Below are 11,164 nucleotides of genomic sequence, written 5' to 3' on the forward strand. Positions count from 1 at the left end.
GGGGGCGGCTGCACGGGAGCGGGGTCCGCAGGCAGCGGCGGCTGCACGGGAGCGGGGTCCGCAGGCAGCGGCGGCTGCACGGGAGCGGGGTCCGCAGGCAGCGGCGACTGCACGGGAGCGGGGTCCGCAGGTGGAGGAAGCTGCGCAGACATACCGGACAGCGATGATGGCTGCTCCGGCTGCAGAGGCTGGAGCTGCGCTGATAGCGCAGGCAGAACTGGCACGTCCTGGGAGGGGGAGACGGGCGCGGTCCTCTTCGGGACCCGGGGCACTCGGGGGATCGAGTCCCTTACGGCCCTAATACCTGCCCAATTAGCCAGGTGTTCGGGCCGGTGTTTATACCGGTGCAGGGGCAGTAGTTCATCCGGAGCGAACGGCTCCAGCTCGGGAAACGAGAAGGGAATGTCCTCGTCGTCGCTGCTGGAAGCCCCGACCCTCGCCAGGAAGTGAGCTCCCATATGGAGCGGGTCAGGGACGGAGCCCTGGACGAGCCCCTCTCTCTCGTCCTCAGCGAGAGACCAGGAGTCGGCGAGGGAGCATGTGCCCAGTCGGATGGGCTCAGGCAGGGGCTTTCCTCTCCTCTGCTTCCTCCTTTTCTTACGGTCTGTCATTCTGTCACGGGCGTGCAGAACGGAAGATCGCTCAGGAAGCGCGAGCAATCCAAAAACAGGCAGGCAGGAATCGGGGCAAACGAGGGTTTAATCTCAACAGGCACGGACGAACACCGGGTAACATCAATGACAGACAAGAAAAACTGGGGAGACCAGGACTTAAATACACAAGACTGATTGAAAGTAAACGGACACAGCTGGGTACGATCCGGGAAACACATGTGGGTAAGCAGGGGGCGTGGTACACAGGAGGAGCGGACGAGCCGGGCATGACACTTCTCTTATGGATTTCCTACAGATATTCAAACGGATGTTGGTCAGACAACTTGACAAATGGTAAAGACAACAGACAACAGACAAATGGTAAAAGTAATCTGTCTAGGTTAATTTCTAAAAAAAAATATGGCCCGGAGGTTCATGTGGATAGAGAGAATATCTTAACCAGCATAACCACGGTGCTGATAACGGTCAGAATACAAAATGAAATGGGAAAGAAAAAAACTAAATTATGCTTTATTTACTATGTGCACAAGTATAAATATCGGTACACTAGAGTACTGACTTTTGCATATCCCTGCCTTTGAGACATACACACATATGAATGAATTAATGGATGAATGAATGAATGAATGAATTAATTAAGCTTTATTGTCATTATACATTCAGTACAATGAAACACTGCTTTGCTACTCTCTGGTCATTAAAAACACACAAGACACCAGATAAATTACATAAAACTGAGCACAGACTAAAGGAAGCAGCGAAATGAATAGTAGCATTAAGTTAAGCAGCACAAGAATTCAGCAGCAGCATAAAAGTGCTTTTAGTGCAGATTATTAAAGGCCTTGTTCCAGTGTATGTGGTCTTAAACATGTGTACACAGTTACTTTTCACTGTTCTGGAAGAGGGGTTTGATGGCGGCCACAGCCCTTGGATAAAAACTGTTCTTCAGTCGGTTTGTTTGGCTTTTAATTGCCAGATGGCTGTGCTTCAAAGGGAGGGGGTATGAGACTTGTCCTTGACCATGTTGTTTAACTTCACAAGCTTTCCATAGATGGGTATCTAAGTGAGAGTGAAGCTTGGGGTTGATGCACAGTGTCAGCCATTTATCTTTTTTTTGGGGGGGGGGGGGGGAGGCCTTGCTCACGAGCCCAGTGGATGTGTGACTATTTTGCCAAGGACATGATTCAAACCAGCAAACTTCCAGTTATAGGTACAGGGGCCTAATGATATTGCAACATTACACGTAATGTAGAGATCCTACGGTAACATGCTTATTTAATGGGATATAAAATGTTTTCAATTAAACATACTCATGGAATGACTCTCAAAGAATGACCTCTATCCCCTAATCTTCCAACTTGTACAGGTAGGAACCTGGCTCTGGATTGATGGGACTCCTTTTGACTTTACCAAATGGAACCCCGGAGAACCGAATAACCCTGGAATAGAAGACTGTGTAGGGCTTAACTATGGAGGTAATATCCAATGCAGAACCAAATGAGCCTAAAATGTTTCTTGTAGGATTTCTGTATAAAAAGGTAACATTTATATTGGATCTTCAATGGACTTTCTGTTAATTTTGATTTTCTGTAAGGGTGTTAAAAACCTATAACCACACATTTTTTAATAGAATAGTAAACGGTTCACTCCTTGTGTGTGTATGGTGTTTGTGTGTCTCCTTGGACTGTGCAGATTAGCTCTGGGTAAGAAATAGGGCTGGATGTTGTGCAATATTAATATCGACATTGCATGTTATGTACATGCAAGGATTGCAATAGTTAGTCGGCTTGAGATAAGACTTTTCTAAGTTTTCATATAATCAGCAACGGCGTCGGAAAATGGGGGGCTGGGGGCAGTGACCCCAATGTCTGCAGCTCCCTCCCGCCAAAAATAAATAAATAAATAAATAAAGTATATCTATGCCATACACAGTCTGCACCATATCCTCCATAATGTTACATGAAAGGATATTTATTTTGGGCTGAACATTAGAAAAATATCACATTGTGTTACTTTTGGATTTAGTGATGGCCAAATCATTTTATCAAATCATTTTACCACATTGTGATAAAAATTTGCAAATTCATTAAAAAAATGGCAAAGATCTTGTATGATAAGATGCAGATGTCTGTACTGTATGTGTGTGTGTGTGTGTGTGTGTGTGTGTGTCTATGCCCACTCTGTCATGGGCCCTGTGCTACCTAGGACAGGCCCCAGATCCCTGTCAAGTCTAACCAGGATAAGCAGTTAGAGGACATATTTCACTGTTTTCATGTTATTTTAGATGTACTGATACATCAGTGTCATGTTAACCATTAATGTACCGATACATCGATCAGTATTAACCATTAATTCCTCTTTGTTTTTTCCTTTTATATAGATGACAAGGGATGGAACAACCTACGATGTACAACAATGTCGCCTTCTGTCTGTGCCAAACTGCGTTAGTTTCCACACTGTCCGGACAGTGCCTGCAAGATCATTGTTTTTTTTCCTTATTGTCTTAGCAATGAGTAACAGTTTTTCACAAAAGATTCTTTGCAAATTGTATACCTGTGTAAACCTTTAGCTATAATAAATGCTTCTGCTATAGCATCAAATTATCTCAAGTAAGTAGTGTTATTGCCAAAAATCACAGTGGAGTTAAGTAGTTTATAGCAATTAGGTCACCAAGTACCTAGAGTAGGGATTCTAGGCCTTTACAGCCACACAGCCTGGCTATTCCGTGTTATATTACCTGGACTCCAGAGAATACACATGGGTCTGGGACCGGTCCGCTGCCACCACCACAGACACTGTGCCTATTAAACCAGCAACACAAAAACATGTGATTGATATTTTTCAGATTTTGCATTTTACAGTATAGGTGATTAGCTGGATTTTTTTTTCATTTAGAGAGAGATCATCCCAAAAGTGAAGCAACACTATTTAATGACAGGAAAGGGAAGGGTGAAAGCAGACAGCATTTGACGTGGTGAATGTGATTACTGCAGCATGAAAAACATGATGGTCTATGTCTGATTTAATTTTCAGATTAATTGCTCCAAAAATGAAGGAGCAGTGCTGTGTGGCAGCAAGGAAGGAAACAGCGGCTGTAAAAGACACTTAGTATTGTTAGCACAGTAAATTTAAAAGAATTTTATGGATCCTTGTCTAACTTTGCAGTGACATTAATGGGATGACAAGCTGCAAGTGATAACATTTTTAGTCAGGTCGCGCCAAAACTGAAGAACTGCATAGTTATAGCAAAAACAAGGGTAGTTTCAGAATTTTGAGTTTATTAGCACGATAACTCAAAAAGTATTTGACAGATCTTTTTCAGCCTTTGCCAACATTTTTTAAGGGTGAAGATCTGGACCTGATCAAATTCTGAGACAAATCACACCAAAACTGAAGCAGCACTGCACAGTGATAACAAAGAGGAGGCAGGCGCAGGCGCAGACACTTGATCTTGTCAGCATGATGACTGAAAAATGCGTTGTCCGATCTTTTCCAAGCTGCAGCCACATTGTATAGGTGAAGATCTGGACCTGTTCGAATTTTGAGACAAATCACAACAAACTTGATGCAGCAGTACTAAGTGACAGCAAAAAGAAGGATCAGTCTTCATTGTATGACATCACCGCATAAACTGACAGCAGTGTTCCGTCTTAAACCGGAAGATACACAGATTTCCAAAGTACCTGCTTTGTTGTGCATGCCTTTAGTGAAGATAAACATAGACAAAACACAGGAATTTGTTTGCCTGCAAAGACTGTATGGAGCAATGTAAGGGTGCATCTTCATTAAATAATAATAATAATGAAGGTTGAATCAGCGATCTTTTGATAAACACAGAGGCTTAGCCTGCTGAGGCACAGACACTGCCAGCCTCAGGGACAGAAGCCTTGAGTTTGAAAATGAGAAAAAAACTGACAAATATGGTAATGTGACACCATGAAGACTGTGATTGGCTAAAGACTCAAACATAAGCCCCTCCTTGTTGACTCAGGGACACATTGACCTCAAATTAACTTAAAATTGAAACTGTTCTATAGTGCTATGGGTTATATAAGGCGTTCCCAGACCAGCCGAGAAACATAATGTCTCCAGCGTGTCCTGGGTCTTCCCACTGGGAATTGGGACACGCCCAGAACACCATACCTGGGAAGCGTCCAGGAGGCATCCAAAGCAGATGCTCGAGCCACCTCATCTGGCTCCTCTCAATACGGAGGAGCAGCGGCTCTACTCTGAATCTCTCCCGAATGACTGAGCTCCTCACCCTGTCTCTAAGGGAGAGCCCAGCCACCCTGCAGAGGAAACACATTTCACATTCACGACCTCATTCTTTCGGTCACTACCTTATGACCATAGGTGAGGGTAGGAACGTAGATCGACTGGTAAATCGAGAGCTTCGCCTTTTGGCTCAGCTCCTTCTTCACCATGACAGACCGATGCAGCGCCCGCATGACTGCTGACGCCGCACCGATCCGCCTGTCGATCTCCCGTTCCATCCTTCCCTCACTCGTGAACAAGACCCCGAGATTGTTGTAAATAATTTTGCATATATAGCTCACCCCGTTTGTTTGTGTTAGGTTGGGTCAGTGTAGATTCACACGCTTTCTATTGCTGTTTACTGTAGTTTACTCATTCACTGTCTGTTATATAGTTTTCACATTAAGTTATGGTATGTACCATTTTCTCCATTTGATTCCTGTTTGTGTGTTACATTGTGTAGCACATAGGTAAATGGACACACTAGATTAGAGACGGACACGACCCGCTGTAGGTTTTGTTTTGCAGAAATAGTGCAGATAGTTAAGCGGTTGCCGAATGAGGCACATTACCTGCACTGTGAGGGAGCGTCAGTTACGGCATTACGGTCATGTGGCGCGTTTCCCTGACGGTGATCCAGCTCGTAGGATCCTCATTGCTGAGGAGCCAAGCGGCTTGACAAGGCCGAGGGGACGCCCACGTAACACCTGGCTGCGGCAGATGGATGGCCATTTCCAGAGTGTCTGTCTGCCTGGGGGTCACTGGCAAGAATACTGAGGAGTTTCGCCCCGTGGTGGATGCGGCAATGCACTGCATCAGCACATGCATCCCAACCTGACCTGCAGTACAGCGTGTTATGCTTTTCATTGTGTGTTTTTGGTTTTCCCCGATGCCCAGTTCTTAAAGAAAGATGGACCAAACCTCACTGCTGTGGTACATGTGCAGGGAATATCAGAATAATTATTTATATTATGATGATATTCCCTGCACATGTACCACAACAGTGAGGTTTGGTGAATGATGAACCAGCCTTTATTTTCCTAAAAGCGATCTGATGCCGTAATGTTATGTTTGTGCATGCACTTTAGAATTAGGTGATCAGTGGTCATTGCTGACACAACACAGCATACAGTGCCCAACAACAAAATGTGCCCTCTGCATTTAACCCATATGTGACATCGCGACACAGCAGGGGGCAGCTAATTCAGTGCCCAGGGAGCAGTGCTTGGGGGAGGTACCCACTGTAGCAGGTTGGGGATTTGAACCAGCAATCTTTCAATAACAAATGTGCTTCCCTAACTATGAAGCTACCACTGCCCACAAGCCAGCACTGCCCACTACATTTTATGCGTGGATGCCTTGAACGTTTATCACAAACCGCGGGTATATTGACCGCAGTGTCATTGATGGGTTAAATAAAATTTCAGAAAACATTCATTCCTAGTCAGCAATGTTTTCTCATAAGGTTATCGCTACATGTCATTTAGATTAGCCTGATCTGTGCCTTATACTGAACCCCCCCCCCAAAAGAAAAGAGCAAAGCAAAGACTATGGCATGAAACATTGACCAGTAACTACCTGTCTTAGGCTGAGGCTGGAGATTCACACAACACTGGGAAAACGCTGCACTAAATATCCTGTAGGTGGCACTCTGGCACCTATCATTTATGCATGTAGGTAGGTATGCATGTATCTGTATGCACATATTTATTTATTTGTTTCGTTGTTTATGTCTTTTTCGATTTCTTTGTACCATATTTGAAGGAGCCTACAAAATGGGTCAACCTTAAGGTGCTGCCCTGACATATTTGGTGTTCGAAAGCACCCTTATAAGGATGCAGCATTAAAATGTAACACGAACGTTCCTATAACATCATTGACCAAAACCCGTGACAATGTTTTTTATGTAGTACAATGTTAATTATGTGTGCAATAATGATGAGCTATTTTACAGGTGTATAGAGCAACTACAAAAAATGATAAAAATAGAAAAATCAAACAGCTCATGAGGGAAATGTGTCATTTAATCATAAGTCAGCTGTGTGGATATACATGCTGACTCTTGGAGGTGAATCTAATATTTCAAGCATTTTTGTAAGCTCTGCCAACATAGTTTCTCACTCCAAATGGAAAATGGCCCCACTAAAACAAAGCTGTACAGTATTATCTTTCAATGTCGGCTGGAATATATTAAAAATATTTATGGACACAAACTTGAATACACCACACGCTGAGTAATGACAGAAAAAAATACACAGCTAACATGATTACCTTATCAAACAAAACTAGGGGCAGAACGTTATTATGAGTTGTGACTTTACCCTCCTCTCCTAAGGTAAATCACGGTGCCATCAGAGCATTCAGCGTATTGTGTGGCTTGGGAATCTGCTGGTGATTAGAAGGTCGTTGTTAGAGAAATATGTACTTTTTTTATTGTCATTTTGCTAGACGCTTGGAAACAACACCCTGCAGCAGCTTGATCTTAATTTAACAATAACACTGCTTAAGAACTGTCGCTTGAATATTTCCACCCCATACAGGGTGATAAACAATGTTCAATGTCCGTTGCATATCCTGTTTGTGTACCTCAATAAAAGACACTGCGAGGGGAGTTCCTCTTTCGAAGTTGGCTGAGTTCGACTGAGAGGCTGACACCTCGAGGTCAGAACCGGGCTTCCCTTGCAGCAAGTAAAAGATCATCACAGCTGTGCGTGTTGTTCTGTGTTCAGAGACTGGTTTGTTTCCAGCATATCTTTAGAAGAAGATAACCCTAACATCTTGGTCCTTCGAGCCGGATTTATTAAAGCAGCTGCTCCGAGCGGTTAAACTCCCTCTACAAATTGCAGTCTGCAAATGTGCCGCCCACACTACCGGAAAGGATCCAGTTTCATTAGGAAATGCTTTCGCTGATCAGACAGCAAAGGAGGTTGCAAAGGGTCAGCATGATACACACGTCTTCCTCTCAGAAGAGGAAAAAATGCCAATCTCCAGAGAGATTCTGATAGACAGGCAGACAAGTGCCACAGACACGTGTAGCGCTCCCTACCCTCCCCGGTCTACCTAAATCCGTTGCTGCGGCAGAGCACTGGGTTCATAATCTGTATATATTAAACTGACCCAAATATACCATATGTTACTACCACTTTGTCTCTTTGTCCCGTTCACTTGTATATTAAACGCACACACACTTTCCCTCCCGTAAAACCTTCCCCCACAATACAGTCAACAATCACAATTTAAATAACACAATTTAATATAAATCAGTCCCGTACCCCACAAAATCCTTAAACACTGGATAACCCTAAACCACAGAACAAATGGAAAATAAATCGAGAATAACATTACATCGATTTCACATGGAATTAAACAAAATGGGTACCCATTAACTGAACGATGCAGGCCTGATTGAGTTGAAAAAGTAGCTGTATCCTCTCCACGAGGCGAACAGGTGTCCAAAAGTCCCCTCCAGTGCACGTTCCACGCCGGTTCTCACAAGGCAGTGTGGTGGCGAGCCACACCGCTCTAAATCCACCGCTGCCCCTCTCTCGGTCTTCCGGACGGACGAAAGTCCCCTTGGTTATTCCACTGTGAAAACTTCACCGCTCGCTGGGCTTGCGACTGTTCCGCTTCTATAATGGCGTCAGCTCCCCGCGTTGGCAAGCTAACATTAGCCTATTCTTTCGAATGGCGTTTTAGGGACAGTAAAACCCATTGGGGACATAAGCACGTTCACTGTCCGTTCAATGCACACATACTCCACTGGTTTCTAAAGCTTTTCCCCCAAACACAGGGACTATGTATTTATAAAAACTCTCTCGTCCCGAACACAGACAAACTCCACCATTTCCTTCTAGCCCTTCCCGCTCTCTCCTTTTCCCCGCCCCCAGCTTAACAGTGAATGGGCTAACAGACAGACAAACTGAACAACCAATCACAAATTAACACCGGTTAAACCACCATAACATTTCTCACCTTTCTAGAATAAAGCAACTTAATTACACAAATATAAAGACATTCACAATACTTATTATTTTACCCGGGTTACACACGGAAAAGAAAAGGTGGCTCCAACAAGGCGCCCAGTTAAGTGAGAACCTGTACGTCATTCAAAACAAACCAATCCTCCCGAAAAACTTATACAAATTAGCCGCAATATTGAGCCATGGGCTTTGTCATGTCTCAACAGGAGGGATGGTCGTAATAATATAAAAGCATTTCTATGCACCAAATTTCAATATTTTTTCAAAAATTTTTTGTACATAAGTCAAAAGGAAACGTCAGACCTAAACGAGGATTCTTTCCTCAAGCAGAATACCCGTTTCAGGTACTACACATGGATTTCATCGAATTGTCGAACTGCCATCGCTATAAGTATTGCCTTGTGTTAATCTGTCCATTCTCAAAATGGGTAGAAATCATACCCTCCAGGAAAGCCGACGTACTCGTAGTGGCAAAGGCCATAAGCAAAAACATTATCCCTGAGCACGGGACTCCAGAAGTGATATATAGTGACAAGGGACCTTATGAAGTACTGCTGACCACTCCAACCACCATCAAGATAGCTGAATGACCTACGTGGATACACCAATCCCACTGTAAGAAGGTAGTACATTTCCAGGCCACCGATGAGAAGTGGTGGAAGTCCGGTAACAAAGGGTGGAGAGGTCAATAGGACGCTCTGGTCTCAACCCGGTGAAGAAATCGTCTGAACCACGCTCATTAATATGGCCTGGAAAGGGTTGCTCTTCCTGAGACTTCTCTCCCATTGGGGGGTGAGTAACGCTCAGCAGAAAGTGGGAAACCACTCACATTACCCACATGGGGATTCCACAAATTAATGTTGGCAGACTGGTACTGGTTATGCGGTCAAAAGGCATTTCTGTCCCTACCAGAAAATTGGGGAGGACTTTGTGCTCTTGTGAAACTGTCTGATCATGTGTTTTTTATGCCCAGCATTCACCATCATCCTAGTAGGCACACCCGACGAAAGCGAGATGTCGTGCCTAAGACGGAATTCAACTGGCTGGGGCTGACTGCGGACACAGGAGTGCCCCTAAAATGGCGTATCTGGACCTCAGTAACGCCATTGCAAAGGAGCAACAACAGATACGGAATATGGTGTTGCAGAAGCGCCTAGTGCTAGATCTCCTCACTGCATCCCAAGGAAGAGTGTGCAAACTCATAGGCGACACCTGCTGCACCTACATTCCAGACGAATATAAGGATGGAGGAAAAATTCACGACGCCCTTCAACAGCTTAATGACTTACAAGCATATGTTAAGAAACATACGGAAGGAACTTCACTCACCGGTTGGGACTTGTAGGCTTGGTTTTCTTCCGGAACATGGTGGCAATTGCTGTTTAAAATTCTGATGCCTATAATTGCCATTTTGTTATTAACCTGTTGCTTCTTTCCTTGTGTCATACCATGTATTCGGATGCTGATTCAGAAAACCATTGCCAACACATTTCTATCATATACATTGTTGACTCAGATAGATCCTGATGATCAAACTCTTACTTCTGTCTAGATGAAGGATGTACTGAAACTGTTAAACGCAGATGATACATTACCTGAAGGTTAAGACACGGAGTGAAGAAAATGACAAACAGGAGGGAAATGTTAGAGAAATATGTACTTTTTTTATTGTCATTTTGCTAGACGCTTGGAAACAACACCCTGCAGCAGCTTGATCTTAATTTAGCAATAACACTGCTTAAGAACTGTCGCTTCAATATTTCCACCCCATACAGGGTGATAAACAATGTTCAATGTCCGTTGCATATCCTGTTTGTGTACCTCAATAAAAGACACTGCGAGGGGAGTTCCTCTTTCGAAGTTGGCTGAGTTCGACTGAGAGGCTGACACCTCGAGGTCAGGACCAGGCTTCCCTTGCAGCAAGTAAAAGATCATCACAGCTGTGCGTGTTGTTCTGTGTTCAGAGACTGGTTTGTTTCCAGCGTATCTTTAGAAGAAGATAACCCTAACAGTCGTGGGTTCAGATCCTGTTCAGTGTCACTTTGGGCTACTGAGCAAGGTCAGTTGCTCCCAGGACAAGCCGACCCTGATTTTTTCAATTGTATGTTACTGTTGCTGAGTAAAAATGACTATACTATGCAATCTTTCACAGTGACAGTCAGCTGACTACAGAAGAAAGAAATACGGAGAAGTTACAGACTCTGCACCTCTGGAGCCGTGTGCAAATTCTGCTGCCGTCTCATTTACTGCATGACCAGGTGTAGCAGCTTTTAATGTCTCAGTTATTCCACTAACACTGGAAAGGTCTAACGTTAA

At 44.0% G+C, this 11,164-nt stretch overlaps 3 protein-coding genes across 4 annotated transcripts in view; 2 read left to right on the forward strand and 1 right to left on the reverse strand.

The window, feature by feature from the left end:
* LOC125723191 (uncharacterized protein FAM241A-like) overlaps positions 1-11,164 on the forward strand; it is a 229,966-nt gene that overhangs the window by 89,474 nt on the left and 129,328 nt on the right. The gene's annotated exons all lie outside the window — the stretch shown is intronic.
* LOC125723188 (lactose-binding lectin l-2-like) overlaps positions 1-11,164 on the reverse strand; it is a 128,945-nt gene that overhangs the window by 63,306 nt on the left and 54,475 nt on the right. The window lies entirely within an intron of this gene.
* Positions 1-11,164, forward strand: part of LOC125723186 (lactose-binding lectin l-2-like) — a 114,649-nt gene that overhangs the window by 10,933 nt on the left and 92,552 nt on the right. The window contains exons 6-7 of one of the 2 annotated variants that reach the window (XM_048999603.1): positions 1,981-2,089; positions 2,995-3,179. The exons of the other annotated variant lie outside the window; for it this stretch is intronic. Coding sequence (XP_048855560.1) covers positions 1,981-2,089; positions 2,995-3,062 — 177 coding nt within the window. The 3' untranslated portion in view covers positions 3,063-3,179. Of the gene's footprint in view, positions 1-1,980; positions 2,090-2,994; positions 3,180-11,164 lie in introns of those variants that run through there. 2 annotated transcript variants of the gene reach the window in all.

The sequence above is a fragment of the Brienomyrus brachyistius genome, unplaced genomic scaffold, assembly GCF_023856365.1.
Source record: "Brienomyrus brachyistius isolate T26 unplaced genomic scaffold, BBRACH_0.4 scaffold46, whole genome shotgun sequence".
NCBI classification, from domain to species: domain Eukaryota; kingdom Metazoa; phylum Chordata; class Actinopteri; order Osteoglossiformes; family Mormyridae; genus Brienomyrus; species Brienomyrus brachyistius.